The sequence below is a fragment of the Struthio camelus genome, chromosome 7 (assembly GCF_040807025.1).
Source record: "Struthio camelus isolate bStrCam1 chromosome 7, bStrCam1.hap1, whole genome shotgun sequence".
Lineage (NCBI taxonomy): Eukaryota > Metazoa > Chordata > Aves > Struthioniformes > Struthionidae > Struthio > Struthio camelus.
In genome coordinates, this window is record NC_090948.1 from 18,869,571 (window position 1) to 18,891,163 (window position 21,593).

The window sequence follows — 21,593 nt, forward strand, 5'->3', positions numbered from 1 at the left end:
GTGATTCTTAACCTTGGTCCATAAGCAGCATTACCAAGGAAGCTATATGCTATAAGCAGCGTTGTTTTGATGTTATGGTTATCCTCAATGATGATGTTAAATTTTGTAATGTCAGAATGTTGTTTTCTGTGAAACATGGTCTGGGGAACCTCTTCTGTGTATAACTAAATTATAGCAGTATCTTAGTGGAGCGTCTTAGCATCCTTTGAGTCTATTTTTACTAAGAAACAGCCTCCAGTATTTTAGAGCTTCAGATCAATTTTTCTGTTGCCTGCACTGATGTTTTTCACACAAACCTTCCCCTACTTTCTATTGAACTGTCCTCATTTATAATTACAAGAAGGACAGTCAAAGAAATAACCTTTGTGCACTGTTCTTTTTTTTTTTTTTTCCTAACAACTTTTTCTGTGTACTGATGTAATTTAAGTGTTACTATATCATGTTTAACTGGAGAGGGTATTGAGTGAGCTACTGAAAATGACGACTCATGTGATCTTGATTTTTGTTTTGTTTTGTTTTTTCATTTTTCTTCCCAAATAAAGTAGAATTCAGGTCATGATGACTGTGATCAAGTGTATAGTTGAAGATAGTTTTCCAAGGAGGCTTCAAATGATTAAGTTTTTGACAGACATAATTACTTATTTCACTGCGCTTCTGTTATCTGGCAAGTGTATTTGATGTACTGGAAAACAGAAATGGTCAAAAATCAAGGCTTGACACATAGTGAAATATATATAATATATTCCTAGGGAATGATGACTGGTTTAAAAATTTAAATAATACAGTAGTCTGCAGATGAATTACAACAAGAATGGCTTTTAAATCTACTTTGAGATCTTGAGCTATTTTCCTTTTATTAAATCTAGCAGTACTTCTAGAACTAAGAAATATTATTTTAGCCTCAAATAATAATCCATCCTCCTTTAAATAATCTCTTTTTCATATATGAATCGGGCACCTCAGCCAGTCAAAACTGGGGTGTTCTGCCTTACCAGTAGGTCATATTATCAGTGATAGTGAGCTACGTGTAGCCTTCTTGCCATCTGGAGTTCTTCTTCAAGTGTCCTGAACGCACTAGGTGCTTTTCTTTCTTCAGCCAGGGTAAATATTAGGATAGGAATTCTAGCTGATCTCTCCTCACACTTCTCCCTTTATGCCTTGACACTATCCCACTCTGCAGTTAGACATTGAGAGAAGCCAAGACTTAAAGGAATTTCTTCTGTTTTTCATTTTCCTCATCATTGGAGCTTCCAGACATACTTCTATACAACATTGTGAATATTACAGGCAATTTATTACTGAAACATAATTAAGATGTTTAAGGGAACGTCCAAGGAAGTAATTTTAAACACACTCCAAAATGTAATTTGCTAGTTGTCTCATGGCCTCTGTTACTTTCTAAGTTCATGATTATCAATGGTTTTGATAAATACTGCTAAGGAAAATGGTTTTCCTTATTTAGCATGGTATCTGCATTATTTGGGGGGGGGAAAAAAAAAGGAATGTTTAAGGAACTGACTTACTGCTATGAGAATTCTTCAGTCTTTGCTATGTATAGTTATTTGATTATTTGTTCAGCCTTCCTTTTCAAATAATGTCCAAGCCATATTTCAGTTTTGAAAGTAATTTGTGTATGTGTGTGAGTGGTGGTCTTTACTCCTTTGGTTTTAGTCGCTTGTATTTCTTCCTGAATCTGACTGTAGGAATCAAGTGTTACTGCCCCCTAGCTGACACTCAGTATCTTAAATTATTAGAGTTGTATTCCAACTTGCTAATTATTTATTAAAGCTGATAATTAGTAAAATGTGTAATGTTTTAAGAATAAGGTGCTTATATATGAGCAGTAGTTTTACCTAATTTACCCTTTAAACATTTTAGAACAGCTCTGTTTTTGTCTCTCTCTTTAAGAAGCAAAGCAAACGTACATAACAAAGTTGTTCCTAGGTTTCAAGGCCACTACCAAGGCCCCAGAGTGAGGTGATTTCTCAGATTTTTCTTTTGGAAAAGTGGGAGAGTATGGTAATATTAAAATAAATAAAATCTTTAAGAAAACTGATTTTTGAGGCCTTTTCAAAAGGTCTGTACCTGAATAACTGCTTACAGCAGTTTATTTTGTTCAGAATGAAAGGTAATGTTTATGTGTTTGCTGGTGTTTCGAGGTTTTTTTGTTTGTTTGTTTTTTCTCCTCCTTCCCCACCCCCCAAAAAAATCTAGCTTGTCTTGTCTTTGACAAGCTAGACACTAAAACCCAATGAGAACTTGAAAGTGCTTGAATATATCATATCCCACTCTGTGGGGAGTCTCTTATATGAAGAGGAATAGAAGTAAAGGCTCCTTTCAGGTCAGCAGCCATCTGGCATTACATTGTTTCTGATAATTTGTTTTGCTTTGACAGCCCAGGGCTCTGTCGGTGTGTATGCTGAAACAAAAGTTTGTGTATGATTGAAGTGTTGAGCAACCAGGCAGATAAAGGTTGGGAAAGCTAATAGCTTTCTGGTAATCACTGTGGTTTTGTTAATCTTTCAATTTCAGATTATTGGCGGTGTTAAGTAGATATGGATGGACTAGTTAGTATTCTAGTATTTTACAACAAAATGGAAAAAAATGAAACTTAAAGTATTTCCTTCTATTAGCTCATAGAAAATAAGAACATATTTTTTTCACTGATCTCTCCAACTACTTGTTCTAATTAGTTCATGTATTTCTATCTAACCTTAACTGGAGACTGAACAGCTTTCCCAAGTCAGTGTATGTCAGTGGAGCATGAATCACAATGACAGTTTAGAAAGGCAGACAGGGAGTGTGGGTGTGCTTAGAAGAATCATCTTGAGAATAATTATTCCAACATTAAAAGCGTTATAAGTCGTCAGTGTTAATGATGTCATCTGTTGAAAGAGAAAATAGCATCCTATATTCAAGCCTTGGCAAACGAGGTATTGTTATCTTTCACTCTTTGGAATATTTAATTTACCTTATATCACTTTATAAATTTAATGAAGTACTTTGTGTTTTGAGAGCAGATGAAACAACTAGCGTGTATTCTCCACTGTTGAAATAAGAAGGTAAATTAGGTTTTCTTTCTTCAGTGGATACTAAAGAAGAATACTGAAGCCACAGTAAAACACCTGAAAGTACTTATTTGAAAGAACAAAATAGTTATGAGCATTTGGGCAGGGCGTTGTTTTAGTATCTTTCTGGTTAACGCTGTGACATCTTTAACGACCGGAATGTTCGCAGGCTTTTTAAAAGTGGAAAAGACAAATTTTGACCCAAAGCAGTCTGTACCACATTATGTCTACACAGATATGTATACCAAAACAGTCGGCTAGTGAAAGCTGTAATGTGAACTGTATATAAAATCTACTTTGATTAGATTTTTTATTTGAAATATTCCTTTTAAAATCATTTTTTTGTGTCATGCTAATAGCAAGTTTAAGTCATAATAGTAGACTCTTTTGGAATAGTAGACTCTTTTGGAATAACTAAACATACAGCTAGTATCTACCAGCAGGAACTGTGTAATCTGAGTTGAATTTTAGTTGTTTCTAGTGATCTCTTTAATTATCTCTTTATTTCTGAGCATATTTAAAAACATGATGCGAACAGAAATGCAAAATAGAATAAACATTAACGAAAAATTTAAATATGGAAAAATTCAAACATTCAAAAACTTCATGTTGCTAGAGAAAAGTTGGTTCACATGACTTGCTAAACTGATTATGGCAAAAGAAGAATTAAAATGCAAGAATCTTTATGTCAATAACTGGAATTGCTGCCACAGTTTCACAGTCCTTTTAAGTTTGTAATAGGTTATGCTACAGTGGTTTAACAAGTCAAGTGGCTGCTTTCTGTAGTATGGAAATAGAGCTTTATTCTTTAATGCGATTGTTCTTGATAACTGGTCACCCTTATGAATTTAATCTGGAATGTAGTGCCACAGATATGGCTAGCTATAACGGAAAGCCATGCAGTGGAAGGGAAGTTGAACAGGAAGATACTTAGGCTTTGTATTAAGAATCATCTTTACAGAATTAGATGATTTGGCTTTTTTACAGCCCTAAAAACATTAATGGTAATTGTTCGATAGAACTGTGAAAATCATTATTTTAAATTTCTGCCATGAATTAATTTTAGTAGAGCAGTAGTAGATCTAGCTTAGACGTGCATGGTTTAGGACCCTTTGTTTAGGGTACAACTATAAGAAAGCAGTCTCATAAAACTTCAAAACTAGAATAGTGCTTTAAAAAGTCAGTGTTAATTTGGAACAGATAATGTACGTTTCTGTCATACTGTTTAATTTCTCTGTAACTCTGAACAGGTTAATTGCCTTGGACAAAAAAAAAATCCTATTTTATTTGCTTTTAAAAAGAAATCTGAAATGTCACCTTCCTAATTAGGAACAGAGTTGTATGGCTGCAGCTTCTCTAGCAGAGTTCTAGCATTAGCAAGGAAAGGTATAGTAGTAATTTTTGGTTTGTTTTGTTTTTTTAGGGGGAGTTTAGAAGAAGGTCATTGTTAGTTTTCATATGCAGCCAGGAGTCCTGGATCAGTAGTTAATTTGTGTTAAATGGATCTGTCTGTGTCTGATCGTATAAGATTGTGTGTATATATGTATGTATATCCTTACATATTCTGAACATGGCTCTGCAGCCCATAAAGCTTTGTGATGGCACGATTCAGCACAACAGATAGCGGCTGGCAGTCAAACGTTTAATTTTATCCACAAGCTAGAAAGTTGCCAGCAGGAATCTGTGAACTGTCCTTTATTCACATCTGCCTTTATATAGTGCAGTCAGCTCAACTTTGAAATATTTTTCCTTAATTGGAACTATAGCTGAGTGTATATATCAGCAAAATTTACTTTATTTTCGGTAATCACCAGATCTTTCTGGTACACTTCCTAGTTTATTATTCCATGTTTTGTTTTTAATGCATTTGATGACTCTCTGCTTACTGCTTTTTAGTCATTCATGGGCTTTTATCAACAGCTTTTAAAAAAGTCTGGTTTAAAGAACACCATCCTGTGGTTGGAGGAAGTCAGAGCCCTCATATGGATATTTTGTGCAGCCATATGCTCACCCAACATTAGCCTGATATTCTCTATTTAACCTTTTCCTGATGCTTTGAGAGTGCTTCTTGTGTAGTCAAGTCTATTTACTGTTGTTTGTAGACTCTTATCAACTTCTTATTTACTTGGAATTACACCAGGACTTGCATCATTGGTGACCAGGCAGAGCAGAATTGTGTATTGGATCAGAGGTGCTTCAGAAACTTCCCTTTTAAGATTTTAGACTTTGTTTCAATGAGACAGCACATTTTCTAGTTTAATGATCCAGGCTAGCATATGACTGCCATATCAAGCTGCCTTAAAAAGGATCCCCAGAAGTCATGGTGAAGCATCCTCTGAGATTACCAGCTTTACATTGATGTCCCACTAGAATCTGCACGGGGCGGGGAGGGGGGGGGTGGAAATCCCTACCCTTAGGACGGCGTAAGGATTTTTTTTTGAGTTTGAGACAGAACTTGTGTTGAAGATAAAATATTTTATGCTGTGAGTGATGGCCAGGAGAAATATTGGAAGAATAGTGGTGCTTTCTTTATAATTCTGCTGCCTTTGTCTGCTAACCATTTTTTTCCAAACTGCTCCAAAGCAGCCAACCTATGTTGTCTTCTGCTAGATAACTGTCCTGATCTTCTGACACCCCAATCCTTCCACTTGCACGTGATTTTTATAGTGTTTAGCGTATAGTTGGCATATCTGGTGGAAATTTATCACTATTCTTCATCAGTGGTGTTTTATCTGTTAGCATGGGCTGCGCATAAAATACTTGGTCACAGAAGCTCGTGAAGACTTGCTCTCTTCCAAACAGCGGATTTGTGGGTCATTCTTTGGAACAGTACCTTGTTTATGGCTAGGTATTGAAATTGTTCTCAGTTCATTTCTTCCAAGGTGTGTTTTCACACTCCGCTGTGTTGACTTGCCATGCTATCATTAATATCAGTTGTGCTTCTGTTTTTTTCCACTTTTTCCTTCTTTTCAGATATGAAATTTAATTGAAATAAGCTTGTAAGTCACTTAATGAAATAAGGATGCTTTACTCCAATATCAAGATAATCAGGAAATTCCTGTTGCTTTGAGGGAAAACAGTGTGTATTATAATGTGAGTGAAATGCAGAAAAGTTTTCTTAAAACGATATTTCTTGTATCTTATGAAGGAGCTGTAATTGGAGCAAAAATATTTCTTGGCTCATAGTTCTAGAGGACTATGCATGTTCAGATTTGCAGTTCTCATGGTTATGAAGTGTTAGATGCTGCAAAAAGCAATTATCTCCTCAGAGGAGAAATTCTCTATTTTTACTTGCAGTACGTACATGTGTGCCACTGAACACTGGAAAAAATCCAAGACCTTTTGCCTCATCTCTTGCATCGCTATAAAATAGGAGCGTTGTCCCAGTCCCGTAAGTCGTCTTCCCTTACGTGTTGTAGACACAAGGATATCCACTGTAGTTATAGGGCATTAAAGATTTCTGAAAAACTCTTTTATCTAGTAATACAAAATCGGTGTATTGTTTTTAAATTGTGTTTTTTTATTGCTTACATAGTCAATTGTGCCTGCTTGAAAACCAAGCTGTGTCATGACTAATTCAGCTTCACAAACTGAGGCAGATTTGGTTTAAATAGCACAAATTGGATTCCATCTCTCATCTGAGACTGCTTTTGGGGAAAAAAGTAACCTTGAGAAACAGTTTAACTGAAAGAAAAGAAAAGCAGTCTGCCTCTAGGTATGTCTGTTGGGACTGAAGTATGTTACTGGTGTTCAGGAGCTATAGCTTCAAGCAGGCATACGAATGTGTGGCTTCCTTAGTGATAAGGAACTTGTAATTTGGAGAAATCTGTTTTTAGGTGGGCCTTGGCTTGATACTGGGACAAGCTCTTTTGATTAGTCATATAACATTTGGAGTGTAGGATCTCTAGTACTAGTAGAACATCATCTCCATATACTTTGCTCTTAACACATGCAGTGTCCTGAAAAGAGTTTATCTTTGGTAGAGAATGAAACAGATGCAATAAATGAGTTATTCTCAGAGTGAGAATAGAATTTTTGAGACCGGAGAGCTTTAGGTGCTAGGGAGCTGAATTGAAAAGGCAGTCATAATAAGTTCAAGGCTGAAGTAACGATATTGGCCTTTTTTTTTTTTTCTTTTTGCCAAGAAAGTGTGGAAAAATACATTAGCGTTATTGATTTGGCTCTGTAGAAAGTCATCAAGGAAAAAGGTTTGAGTTTCTATCAGAAACAATGCTTTGCTCCACCTTGTCAGCCTTTTCTATTTCAGGTTATCTGAGTAGCAGCCTGATTCAGTAGTAGAATCAAGGTCATATTTTATTCAGTACAAGAAAATGGAAAATCTGGCAAGAGCCAAGATACTTGTTTTGAAATGGTTTTATTTAGCTCTCTCTGCTACAGCTGCTGTCAATAGAAAGAGATATAAAGCTGCTGACAGAATACAAGGAATTAGCTGTTCATTATTCATGACTTGCTAAAGGTTTAAGTCTGTAAAGGATTTTGTTATTCTTTTCATGGGTCTTTCTGATTTTCAGATATAGTTACCTGGCAAGAAATTGGATGACTCGATTAAAAGATGCATATTTTTATGACTTTTTAACCTTAAAAAATTTGAACAGAATTTAATCTACAGAGTATTCATTGGACTAAATCACTACTTAAAATTGTAATGTAGCAGGATTATGTTCATGCTCAAATCTATCAGTATTTGAATAAACTCTTCTGCAGCTGGGGGGCACCTGGCCTTACTGCAGCCCACAGACCTAACTAGCTCTATTGTGAGGCCCTTAGTTTGTTTATTTGTTTTTAACTTAAAAAATTAAGAGATGCTGCAGATCTAAATAGATGTGAAGTGAATGAGTGAAAGTTTGCCTTTGAAGGTAGCCAAGAGCAAAACTGTGAATAATAAAACATTATCAGTAGCATTGTATTGTTTGTTCTTAGAGTAATTTTTTTTCCTCAATGTAAACAGAAATTAAAGTTTGCTAGAACTTCAGTTCCTCAAGAAGTCCTTGATCAAGTGCAATGAATAAAAATATCTGCCATGCTTTGTATAAAAAAAATAAAATTACATTTTAGTGGAGGTTTTGGCATGCATTTTAATCTAGATTCTTAATAACTTGGGGTTTTAGTTATCTTTCCTCCTGCTTAGGAGGGTTAACATGCCCTTTCCTTTAGAACTGCAATATGTGTATACAGGCAGCGTGAAGGTAAAAAGATATGTGATATTGCAGTGGTGCATAACGCTAGAATTCTGATCTTAAAAAAAAAAAAAAAAAAAAAAAAAGAGAGGGACGAAGAGCCAAAGTCAGGCTTCACTTACATGTTTTATTAAGATGAATGGAACAAATTGCAGTTTTGGTTCAAGATGTCAGTCTTCAAACTGAACAGTCATCCTGAATGCAAGCTGATGTAGTTACATTTTCTAGCATTTGTGCTCTGAAACAGGAAGTTTGCATCTACTGTCATGTGCTCTGTACTTACAGCTGGACATGTGGACATGACACTTACTATGTCTGTTTTACCTATTACACTTTTTAATTTTCAGTTCCTGTTCCTCAAATCTTCTCTGGCATCTGCATCTCAAATTGTCCTCTGTTTCCCAAGTATGCCAGTAATAAATCACTACAGGTTATGTTCTGCTTTTTACACACCTGCAGCTTGATTTCAGTAGATTTCCACAATCGTAAATCATAAAATTGAGTCAGTTCTTGGGGAAAAAAATCTCTTGCAAATATCTTGTAGGCACAGTTATTCCTATAAATAAAACATTGTTAGGATTTTTTTTCCTGTGGAAAAATTGTTTTAGTTAACAAATAGAATACTCCCTAATGTAATGAGGTCCTAAAAGAAAATTACCAGACTACCATATGTTTTTTCTATACTCAAATTTTGTCAGGCTCAAACCTGAAACTTCCTGTTACGGAATCTTTTTTCCCCCCATTTGAGAAGTTTCCGTTTTTTTAAAAAAAAAAAAAAAATCAAAACAAAGCCCCCAGCTTTTCACAAGTGAAATGCTAGGGGGCAAAATAGCGAGCTTTTAAAGGATTTACTGTAACTCTGTTGCTTTGGAGGTGGCTCTGGTCTGAGATTAGGCTTTTGCTGTGCACATAATTTCCTTCTAAGTTTTACCTAGTTGTTAAGAGGGGGTGGAGGAGAGAGGAACAGTACATATATACTTGAGTATAAACTTGTCAGGTAAGTTTTGTGACACAGTCTTCAGTGAGTATGCTCCTATTTAATTACAACTTTGATTTGGATGTGGTCCTGGGAAATATGCTCTAGGTGACCCTGCTGGAGCAGGGAGGTTGGACTAGATGATCTCCAGAGGTCCCTTCCAACCTAAATGATTCTGTGATTTGCAGCGAGAGGTAGTATGTGACAAACTGGCAGGGTGATTGGGGTTGAAGAAAACTTCTAAACTGTAATTTCTCCTCCCAGATGCTGGTAGAGGTTAGAAGTGGGATGCAGAAGGGGCAGACAGAAGCAAAAGATATGGAGCAGAGAGGGAATAAGAGTGAGGAAGAGTTGAGAAGCTGAAACAAGGATGAAATGTAATTGGAGGAGAGGACTTAAGGCATAGGAGGAAGGTTAATAACTGACAATGAATGCTAGGGGAGGGAGAGGAAAAGCATCATTAACCACCATAACACATTTCCATATAGAAACTAAAATCACAATCACTTGAATGTTAATGTTCTTGCGTTTAGTAGTAAAAAGCTGAGAAATGTTCTGGCACTGAATTACCATCTGTTAGTGGTTACACATAAGAAGCCTTTTACTGTTTCATGTTAATCACATTGCTCAAGTTGTGAGAACAAAACTTCAGCATTAAAATAGTTCTGCAAAACTTCATTTACTAGATGATCTATAATTAGAGCATATCTTCATAGATATAGGGATGCTGTTGGAATGTGCTTTTATAAAGATTAAACTATGAAATTCTTATATAAAATAAACATTTTAAATATATTGAAGTAGGTTTGATTTGCAAGAAGATGATTATTCATTAGATTCTGGTTTAATCTCTGAATTTAACAACCTTCAGTATGGAATTATCAAGTTGTTTCACTGTAAAATTAAATAAATCTTGGGCCAGCATGCTTGGTATTTTGCTATTTTCGATCTATGTTTTACTTTCTTTTGTAAGCTATAAGATATCCAAGGATCTGGCCTCATCAGAGCAGATATCTGGGAACTCTTCAGGCCAGATCACATAGCCTCTCGTGCTTATATCGTCCCCTTTTCGAAGGGATAATTGGGTAATAAATTATATAAAGTTCAAACACGTTAATTTTATACCCAGATAATACTTCAGAGAGCAGAACTTTCCTTCTCTAGTGGAGAATAGTAGTATTATTGAAGCACTTTGTAAATTGATATTAATATAAACAAGATTAAATTATCTAAATGAAATACTTTGAATGGAGAGGGAATGAATTAAATATCGTTAACAACAGCCTAGCATTAGTGTGTTTTGCTGTATCATTTATATTAACGTTTGTCATGTAAGTGGGTTGGAGTTTGTTCCCAAACAAACTCCGATCCCCTACTGGATTGATTTTATATTTTTAATTAAAAAAAAAAAAAAAAGCAAAATATCTAGTGTAGAAGGAGATTCTGATAGTACATTTAAAACTATGAATTTTTCATATGTTGCGTTATTCCAAGACTGAATGCCAACCTCAATGTTATTTGACTCGTAAAGTTAAATTAGTAATTCAAAATATGTTCAAAGCAGTTGTTTACCTGTCTGTAAGATTATATTAGTACCAAAATAAGACTGTAGTACAAAGTATTTATATTTGTGGTGATTTAGAATGAAGCAACAAGCATAATCCGATCTAGGTACATTTTTTCTAAATATATCTTCACCTGTGAAAGTCTTTTAAATGCTTAGAAGTAGCAGCAAATATAGATGACTTTTTTTTTTTTTTTTTCCCTTTCCCCTCTTGTAATTACAGAAGCTGCTGGGTTTGTTTCGCTACTGATGAGGATGATCGGACAGCAGAGTGGGTGAGACCTTGCAGGTGCAGGGGCTCCACCAAATGGGTTCATCAGACTTGTCTGCAGCGCTGGGTGGATGAAAAGCAAAGAGGAAACAGTACTGCTAGAGTTGCTTGTCCTCAGTGCAATGCAGAATATTTAATAGTATTTCCAAAGTTAGGTAAGAAATGTACCACTTAAATTTTAAACAAAATATAATGGCTTGTTTCTTTATATGGTTCCTACCTTTTTTGTCTTTGCTTTTTTGTGTCAGTTCTGTTGAAAATTTTTCCATCCACTTTTCCAAAAGGAAAGAAATAACTTTGTGTTCTGTGCACATCTTCTATATTGGCTTAGTTAATTATAGCCTAAAAATTTTTCCGTTTCTTAGGTGTATCAATAAGACGTAAGTGACTGACCTATAGTTAACTTTATGGTTAATGTGATTCTTTTTTTCCCCTGTTGAGCAGAGGGGGACTTTCAGCAATTGACACGTTAGCACATAAAAACATCCCAGAATTTTTCTGAGCCTGCAGAGAAACTGTTATCAAAGGAAATTCAGAGGAAGGAGCCTTGCTGAGCAAGGTGTTGCATTTTCTGAAACCATATTTTTATTTTGCTTAGGAAGTATTCATGAGTGAATATTGTTCTATATTTGAGAGGTAAGAATATCTGTATTTGATTGTTAGGCAGTGCTCTAGCTCTGTTTGTCAAGGTGAAAAACAAGTTGGAGATTTTCTTTTGAGTCTGCTTATGTGAGAAGTCAAGTAGGACACTGCACAGTGTGTTGCAAATATTTAAAATAGGAGTAGTTGCCATTTTTTCAGTGAGGCCCTAATTCATTCATATTTTCTACAGGGTGTATTGATTAGGTCATGAAAATAAAATCTTGCTCTGAGTAAATTATACAGTAGTTTGACTCTCCCTTCTTGCATATAGGATGAAATAACTGCCGTTCTAACTCCTAGATGATCTCAGCCATACATTAAGCAGAAATAAAATAGTAAATATTAGTAAAGTAAAATAGTAAATATTAGTAAATAATAGTAAAGATGAATAGGTCAGTTTCCATCCGATACTGATGTTGTTCCTGACTCATCTTTGCATCAGTTCAATATTTTGCTCATGCTGTGAAGTTCTTTCCGTAACCACAGCAGCTGGAAACTTGAATTTTAATTAAGACTAAAATAGCACTTAGTGCTGTATAGCAAGTGAGTACATTTTAGGGAATTTCAAAGAAGACTTTTTACAGCATGTCGTCTTCCACAATATAACAATTTAAAAATATCTTGCGCTGTCAATTTCGTGGGTCAGGGCCTCTTTGTTACTGTAAGGGCTGGCACAGTTAAGGTGAGAGGAAATGTTATATGGCTGGTGATGCTTGTGAACATGATGGAACACTGAGTAATGGTAAAGAAAATATGGAACAGTAAATTGGTGATACTCAAGAAAATATAAAACAGCATGTTCACATACTACTGAGATATTTGTATAGCAATCCACAAGTCAGTTTTGCTGTAAGGATAAGCTAGAGAGGAATCTTAATTTCAGATGTAAAGAAGGCATCGAGTGATAGCATTTAGTTCACCTTTGGATAAAATTTGTTTTGATATCTGGACACATACCACGAAATTTGAAGCTCTTTAAAATTCTTACTTTTGTCTTAAGTGAAGTTATGCATTTTATTTTGGCAAAGGGCAAAAGGGGAACCGACAGCTGTAGTTTGGAGAAGATACATGCACATAGACAACAACAGGCATTTTTAATTTGTTCTTGCAATTTATGTCTGTCTTTATTTCAAAGCTAAAAGTCCCAAATACTAATACTTCTAGCTTCTGAGAAAGTCAGCCTAAAATTCTTGCGCAAGACTCTTCAACTTGTGTGCAGGCATCTCAGAATCTTTTGATGTATTTTCCCTCCAACACCTTCTGTCTCCATTTTACAGATGAGGAGAGGGGCATAAAAATTATCAAATATGCGCAAGTGTACACAAGATATCTGTAACAGAGCAGGGAAGTGAATTCAGGTCTGTCAAACCTCAGTCATGAGCTCAAGACCCTTAAGGAAGTGAGACAATCTTGCCCCTTTTGTAGCAGTTTTTAGTAACCCCAAACTGTCATATCACAACTTGGCTACAGGTCAGTCAAGGTCACGTCAGGCAGAGTTAGAACAATAAAATGTTTTCAAGCAATCTTGCCAATAGCCTCTTTTCGTGCTGCAGCAGGTATGCTTTGAAGATGTTGCTAGTTGTGCCGTTGAAGAAACTGAGTGCTTGACTAGGGATGATGAAGCAACTAACCAAGTTTCCCTGACACATCATGGTTCAGAAACTAATTTACATTAAGGCATTTGTACTGTATTGCTGGGAACTTTTTCTAAAAATAGCTTTCTGTGAAGGGGCACTCTGTAACACAGCTTTTTTATTTATGATTATAGTTTTGAAGTAATATTAACCTGAGGAGATATTAACAAATAAGTTTGTAAGTAGCAGTGGATGTCTTATTTATTAATTCAAAACAACCTCCCTAGTGAAGTATCTTATCCTTTTAAAGTTATAATTTCATTTTAAATTTGATAGTGCACATTAGTTTTAAGAAACTGGCAGTAACTATGTTCTTAATAGGTTTTCCTCTCTACTAATCAGAGAACGTCTTTTTATTATATAACAAAATATTACCGCCATTTTAAAAATAACTGTTTAAAACCTAACTATCATTATACTTATTTTCATAAGAAAGGAAAGAAAACCAAACTTGGCAGAAAAAACTCTTTTAAAGCATGATAATGTTTACCATATGAAAAATATTTTTGCATTTCCTTCTTTAACGTATATGTTAATTAGCGATGTTTAATTTCCTGCCTTTTCCTTAATGCTGCTTTAAAAGATAAGGCTATATTTGCCCTCCTTTCTTGTTGCTTTCTCTCTGAAGTGTTACTTTAAAATTTTGTTACTGAACGTTTCTTTTTTGTAGTCTTCTCTGAAGATTCTATGCATAATTCTGCAGCTTGCTTCCTTTAATGATTTGCATGCGGAGGTGCAATTTTATTATTTTTAGTGTTAGATGTCTGATGTTGTCATATTACCTCACCAAGGTGTATAAGGCAAGCGTCAGTATTTTGAGGCCCCTCAGGACACACAGAATAGGATTATTTTTTTTTCCTGAATCTCAATCTTCACCTTCTCCAAAAGGATCTGCTAAATTTTTCCAAATAGTACAACTGAACGACAACTTTTTCGGTGACTGTGAGAACCCTTCAGGATGTGCAAACTACTGTGCACTTAGTACTTGCAGTTATGACCTTGGTGCTACTTTCCACGTGTTAATAGATATCTCAGCATTTTTTTAAGTCTGGAAAGTTAAACAACTGTTACTACAGTTGAACAGCCTGTTCAAGATTTTCTTCTTCTTCTTCTTAAATTAAAACATTCCCTCTTTGGAAACTCTTTATTTTTTGTGCTTACTCAACAATAGGATACTTGAGAATAAATTATCTCTGTAATTAAACTTTGTTGTTAGACTTGCATCAGTTGGCATATTGGAAGCTAAGTGGTGGTGCAGTGTTTACTGTCTTACCAGCCACAAAGGAAGAAGCTTCTGTCCCTTAAAACTAGACTTTTTACTGAAACAAAGTATGCACGTAATACTAGAAGATGCACAGAAAGATAACCAAGTTAAAATACATGAATGGTAGGGTAAAAACTGGAAGTTCCAGCAGAGCTGGAATAGAGACTATATTGAACAATATTTTACCCAAGTTGCTTAGGACTGCCCAGTGCAGTCTGATGCATAACTTAGCCATGTTTACAACTACTTTTGTCAAGATTGCTTATATAAATTAAATAGATGTGTTAAATTGTACCCTCTTCAGTATAGTATTTGCACAAATACCAATAAAAAAAGTTTTAATCCTTATGTAAGATCTCTAGATGTTACCACTGTTCAAACAAAATGTAAAATCCTACGGTGTCCTTTTTAAAAAATAAAAATAAAAAATAAAAAAGGGAGTACTTTACAAGAACACTAATACTGATAAAATGTGGCAATGGACACCAGATGTTCTTGTTGCTTGTTTTCAGTGGCTGACTTGAACTGACTAGAATTGGCTGTTTTGAAAGTATCCCCCCTGGAGCTGTCTCCTTGAAAGGGAAGGACCAACTAAATCACGAAAGGACAATTGCAATTTTGTCAGCTTGGCAAATTTTCTGAAGACTTTGTGAATTTCAAAACGTGATGATTGTATGCTAAATGCACAGATTTTAGTTTGTTAGGTCTAAATGTGATAGTTCAAATGGACGCTTAATAATCTTCTTGGAAACAAGGTGCTAAATTTCCACCACACTTTAAAAAAAAAAAAAAAAAAAAAAAGACTACTACTAAAGAAAGTTGTTATGTACCAGATATTCAAGGTAGGAATTAAACTGCAAGTGATTTTTGTATATTTGTAGAATTCTAAAAACGTGGGTACTTCTTTTTGGTAAGTAAAAAGACAAAATCCTTGGAACTTAAATCTTTTCAGTTCTTGAGCAAGGTCAGAACAGGTTTTGAAGGACAGATTAATTGGAGGCCAGGGGAAGTGCGATACAACTCAGGATATGCTTACAAAACAGATCACGGTACACTAATCTGGTGACTAAAATTCATATAGGGGAATTTTTGTGCATCTAGTAAATGACTTACTGAAGTTCAGATATAATACCGTTGCTCAACAATTCTCTCTCTCCCCCCCCCCACCCCTCCCCCAGGAGAGATTAGGGAGTAGTATAAGAATTCTCACCTGGAGTAGGTAAACTGTGATGAGAAACCTGGAGGATTAGTTACTTAAGGCCTTACCCTGCTTTTGAGAATAATTTTCATTAATATTTTCCTTAATGATTTTGGCAGACAAAAGTAGGAGAGAGAGCTCATAAGAACTATAAATGCAAACATATGAGTTGGAGTCTTTATGTAGAAACATGTTTGCAGCACAATGGCAGGACAAGTACACTAAGAGTAGTTATATATAGTTATATATAGGTATAAACTATATTTGTTTGTTTTGTGACAGGCTATGTACTAGTATGTAAAGTATTTGTTGTAAAATGTTAAACAAAATTCTTTTTCTGCTGATATTTAGAAGGGTTTTGTTTATTTGTTTTTGACAAAGCTGAAAGTAACATGGAACGCATTGTGGAACCTCCTGCTTCACTTTGGTACATACCTTTCTGACTCTTGGACTTTGGCTTTTGCTTTGCTGCTTACGTCTCATCAAAGTTGGTCAATGTGCCTTGCTTTGTGCAAGTCCAGAAAGTGCAGCTGACCATAAACAAAGCAGTGAAACTCTACTCATGAAATGCTGTCAAAGGCACTAAATAATGTCAAAAGAAGTGTTCCCTCCCCCACCAAATATTTGAGAGGTCATCCTCTAAAAATACTGAATGCAACCTTTTCTAGTGGAAGGAATCTTTCATCTAAACTTTTTTTTTTTTTTAGTTAAACTGTATAGCAGAATAAAGTTCTAGTGAAAGAATTCTCTTAGATGAAAAACCTGCCAAAGATCAGCATATGGAGTATGTTGTAACTTACTAATATTTCTTCCTTTTGAAAGCTGAAATATCTAACATAATCTTAAACAAAAAAGCCACTAAACTTAAAATTTGTTTCTAGAACAAAATAATTATTAGGATTAGCCTGATCAGGCCTCTTCTGGCTGCACACATCCAAAAGGAAGCCACTCAACTTTAGTGGTGTAAATTAGCCAGTGCTGTAACCAGTATATTTATCTCTCAGAAAGATGTTACAAGGAATGAAACAGTAGGTAGAAGTAAGTTACAAGTTTAGCCCATTAGCTTCTTAATTGCATGTTCTCACTTAAGCAGCATATGTGGGATGTCAGATTAATATGTTGTCAAGTTCATGCTTTCTTCAGTATGTTTATATATACATCTTGAAACCTTACTTCTCCTTCTCTATCATAGGTCCAGTTGTTTACGTTTTGGATCTTGCAGATCGACTGATCTCAAAGGCATGTCCATTTGCTGCTGCGGGAATAATGGTGGGCTCTATCTACTGGACAGCTGTTACATATGGAGCTGTGACAGTGATGCAGGTACACATCCTTCTCTAGACCTTACCGCTTCTGAAAACAAGACTTCTAAATAAAAAGTCTACTAATAGCCTCCTTTTTAGTTTAAAATATGCTTTAACTACTTTTAGCATTTTTAGTATAGTTAACAAGTGAATTCTCAAGAAAGCTTTTTACTTTTAATTAATCCTACTATATCAAGCTGAGGTGTACAGCTAATGAAGTTCATTACTGCACACAGCAGAGCCAGTAATAGTAATAAGCTGGTGAACCATTACCCCTACTCTACTCTACCCCTACTCTAGCCAAGGGAGCGTCTGGTTGTTCAGAATAGACATAAGACCTATCTCTTCTTTACCTGAGGAAAGAAAGGTTGCTGATAACATTCAGAGGGTTGAAACAGTGAATTTTTCACAAACCTACCATTTTTTCTTATATAAAGAAAATGTGCTTGCTCTGAACGGTGTAACTTGTACAAGAACAACAGATGCAAAACACTGCATTTTAATTGTTAGTTTCTTTTAAGGACTTCAGCCTATATGGTCAGTTGAAAGCAAAGAAGAAAAATCTTACTTATGTTCTTGTAAAGTTGCCCTTTAAATATAAAAAAAATGTTGACAGGTGCTAAACTGCTGCCTCTGGTAGGACTTGTTCATGGCTTTGCAAGGCAAAGGAGAGTGTTTTACAGATTGTACAGCTAGAAGGACTATTGTTATCATTTCAGTCATGATTCCTGTGTCAAGCCCACACAGGTGGTTTACATGAAAGCATGAACGGAAGTACTTCTGATGCTAATTCAGTTGTAGATAGAATTAATACATGTATCTGTATCCTACTAAATATTTCACAGTTGAAAATTTTAAATATGCAGCCTCGTGCTTATCCATATAAGTCATGTGAAACTTCTTTTCTTCTTCCTCTTTTTCTCTTCAATTGTGTGGTCCTGCCATTTACTTCTACCAGTCATTCCATCTCGAGATTTTGTACAATTTGGCTCTCTTTGTACATGACCACGTAGCAGAAATGCATATGATAACCAGTTAAACTGGAGTCCAGCTGAGCTGATGCAATCTCCCTGGTAGTAATGTGACCATTGTCAACAGGCTGCATAAAAATCACAGATAATGACTTTTAATGCCTCCTCCATTCCACTGGGTGATTCTCCAGGTTACATTCATAGTCATCTTCTCTATCAGATGTTTTGTTCTTGTTGTTCCCCTTACGTTGACGTTGCAATGAATTTAGAATTTAGTGAAGTATGCCAGTCCTTGTCTCTATCTGCTTGCTTGCTTACTGCTATACTGAACCTTTTCTATAGGAACCTTTATGACCTTTTTTAGCTTCTGTAGAACTATGTAACCAAATGCAAGCATAAGCACTCCATTCTGTAGCTAATTTGCTTTTGAAATGAGAATTTGGCTTTGAGGAAGGACAAGTTGTCTGTCTAGTTGAGCAACTGCATGGTTACAACCTCCCATTTATGTTAGTTTAGACAGCTGGTTAAATCTTAGGTGTGATGAGTTAGCTTTTTTCCTCTGATTTAATATGGTGTTTGATCAGATGAATGGCATTCTAGGCAAGAGGATAATTTATTTCTGCATACAGGGGAGGTGGTTAATTGGGGGGGGGAGGGAGTGGAGTGGAAGGGGGGGAGAAGGAGGAAACTGTTCCATTGCTTTCCTGCTCCCAATTTGCTAGATTTAATACAACTTCTTTCCTGATGCATTTCAGATTCCTTCAGTTGAAGGGCTATAGAGAAGCACAAAAGCTATTTTTACAGGTTAAGTTTCAAATAGAAAAACCAAGATATGACATTGACATTGTGGCTCCAGTGGTAGGCTAAGCCAATAACAAATCATATGGGAATGCTGACAATGTTGAGAGAAAGGGTATTCTGAAGCAGGAAGGGCAAGGCAGTCAGGGTTGTCAGTGGTGTTGATTTTTTGTTGCTTTTTGATGGAAGAGGTCTGTGAGGAAGAAATGGATAGCAGACAGACATGAGAATTTAGGAGGAAGATGGTGAAAAAGCTGGAAGACAAATGCTGAATATTTGTCTCTGAAGGAATAATCTTTTGGCAACAACAACATCAGTTATTCCTATTTTTAGAAACTGTGGTAAATAAAATATCTTCCTGTTTTAGAGGAAAAGATGGAAGGTTTTTCAAAACATGGGTAAAGTACAGGCTGAAGATATTGTGGTCTGCTACCCTATCTTCTTTCTTGCAGTCCCACCCATTCTTGGTACCAAGTACTCAGAGTGTGTATGTATTTTTGCTGGTTGTTTGTTTCTTTGCTATTGTCACGTGTTCCTACCGTCTACTCTAAATTCTATATAAGAGAAGACTTGATAGTTTTTTGCTTTGCTGGGTAAGCAGCAAAAAAAGCCAATCAAAGCACATCAGGAAATCCAGTGCCTGACAAATGGAATAATTACTATTTTAGTGTTTTAGTCTTCCTGGATTCTTATAGGAAAAGACATGAAAGAGCCCATTCTTTCCAGAAATGCTTCAAGGCCTGTTAGTGTTTAGTAATTCTTATGTTGAGACAAAGACCGTGCTTTTTTTTTTTTTTTTTTTTTTCTCAGCTTATTAGGTTTACTTTTGAGACTTTATATAACTATGCATCTAAATACGCGCTTAAATCAAACTTTAACTTATCTGGCCTTCTAAAGTGTTAGAATTTTGCCCTCTTGCAAGCCTGCCTTATTACTAAAATAAGACTAAAGAAAATTTAGTCTCATAGTCGGTTTGGCTTTATTCAAGCCCACCGTGCTTATTTAAAGTGAAAAATGTGTACTTTTTAGGGAAAAATGCAGTGTTCTGAAGTAGTTAATGTATGCATTTTATAAACTGCAAAGTCTAATTTTTTTTAATTATACCAGTAAGTTGACACATCAGTAATGACCTAGTCTAATCTTTCCTTTAAAATAGTAGCCCTAACCATGTTTGAAAATAAGGTGCAAGTAGAGATATGCTATTGTTATATCCTCTGCAGAGGAAAAGCATATACCCTTTTTTGCATTATTTAGAGGAGTAATACTTTTTAATACTGTCGTCTCTGCATAAGATATTTCTGAATAACTGATTAAACTGATTTTGATTAAAATGTTCTGAGATAATTGCTATCAATTAATCCTTTAAATAGTAACATCTGAGCATTTTTTGGTTATAGAATTAATCATTCTAAAGTTGCAAGTTTTCCTAGGCATTTTGGAAAACCTTATTTTTATATTTCATATGTTTGAACTTTTACTCCTAAATACGGGTGGGACAGAAGCATGAGTCTTTCCTTTAGATCGTAGGGAATTAATTATGTTACAGCCAATGACTTGCAAATTAGGGCTGGTAGCTCACCAGCATTACATTTGATAAGCAGTTAAGGATGCAAAAGAAAAACTCAGTACACAAGATGAAACTCATGATTTTTTTTTATTTTTAATTTAAAATGCGTAGTCAGTCCCAGTCAAGTCAAACTTGTAAAAGTATTATTTGTTCAGTATTGATCTCTGCTACATTTGTCAATTACTCAGTAAACTTATTGCATATTTACCAGGTTGTGGGTCATAAAGAAGGACTTGATGTCATGGAGAGAGCTGATCCTTTATTTCTTCTGATTGGACTTCCCACCATCCCAGTCATGCTAATATTGGGCAAGATGATTCGATGGGAGGACTACGTGCTCAGACTGTGGCGCAAATATTCTAATAAGCTACAAATTTTGAACAGCATATTTCCAGGTAATCTGATTAAAAGGAAGTATCAAGTTTGGGCTGTGCCTTTAGGAGATGGGTATAGACAAGTAGTTTTCACCATCCTTAAGTAAGGGTGATAATACCTTCCATCTATTCAATGTTCAGTTACCTAGCTGCAGGGAGGAGAGGAGCTTGAACATGGCTTCAGTTAAAGCCATCAGGCTTCTCCTCTCCTTCTTGCAGCTAGCTGCTACAAGCTACTGTAAATCATGGCTTTGTGTTTGAAACTAAAAAGGAACACAATCATTTAATGGAAATAGAATATTTGCTCAGGTTGGTTCTTAAATAGTGATTAAATTGAGTAACTAGAACAGGCTATTCATATATAGTGAGGTCAATTTTTTTTAATTATTATTATTTTTTTTTTTAGCACTTTCTATATTCCATTTGAGGTAGTGGATATGTAATCTTTTCTTTCCCCACCCTCATCCCTTTAGGCATTGGATGCCCTGTTCCTCGTATTCCAGCGGAGGCCAACCCTTTGGCAGATCATGTCTCTGCTACTCGTATCCTATGTGGAGCTCTAGTTTTCCCTACTATTGCCACGATAGTTGGCAAGCTGATGTTCAGCAGTGTTAATTCAAATTTACAAAGGACAATCTTGGTAAGATTTGGTATTGTTTGTTTCTTAAGCGGCTATAATAATATTATAGGCATGTAAAGTTAAGTTTTGTTTGTTTTGAGGGAACAAAAGTAAAAAGGAGTATAAATTGAACTAGAATTTATAG

At 35.4% G+C, this 21,593-nt stretch overlaps 1 protein-coding gene across 1 annotated transcript in view; it reads left to right on the forward strand.

The window, feature by feature from the left end:
• MARCHF5 (membrane associated ring-CH-type finger 5) overlaps positions 1-21,593 on the forward strand; it is a 35,886-nt gene that overhangs the window by 10,876 nt on the left and 3,417 nt on the right. Inside the window, exons 2-5 of the mRNA XM_068950030.1 lie at positions 11,030-11,232; positions 17,008-17,138; positions 20,667-20,850; positions 21,303-21,469. Of these exons, the coding sequence (XP_068806131.1) occupies positions 11,030-11,232; positions 17,008-17,138; positions 20,667-20,850; positions 21,303-21,469 (685 nt within the window). The remainder of the gene's footprint in view (positions 1-11,029; positions 11,233-17,007; positions 17,139-20,666; positions 20,851-21,302; positions 21,470-21,593) is intronic.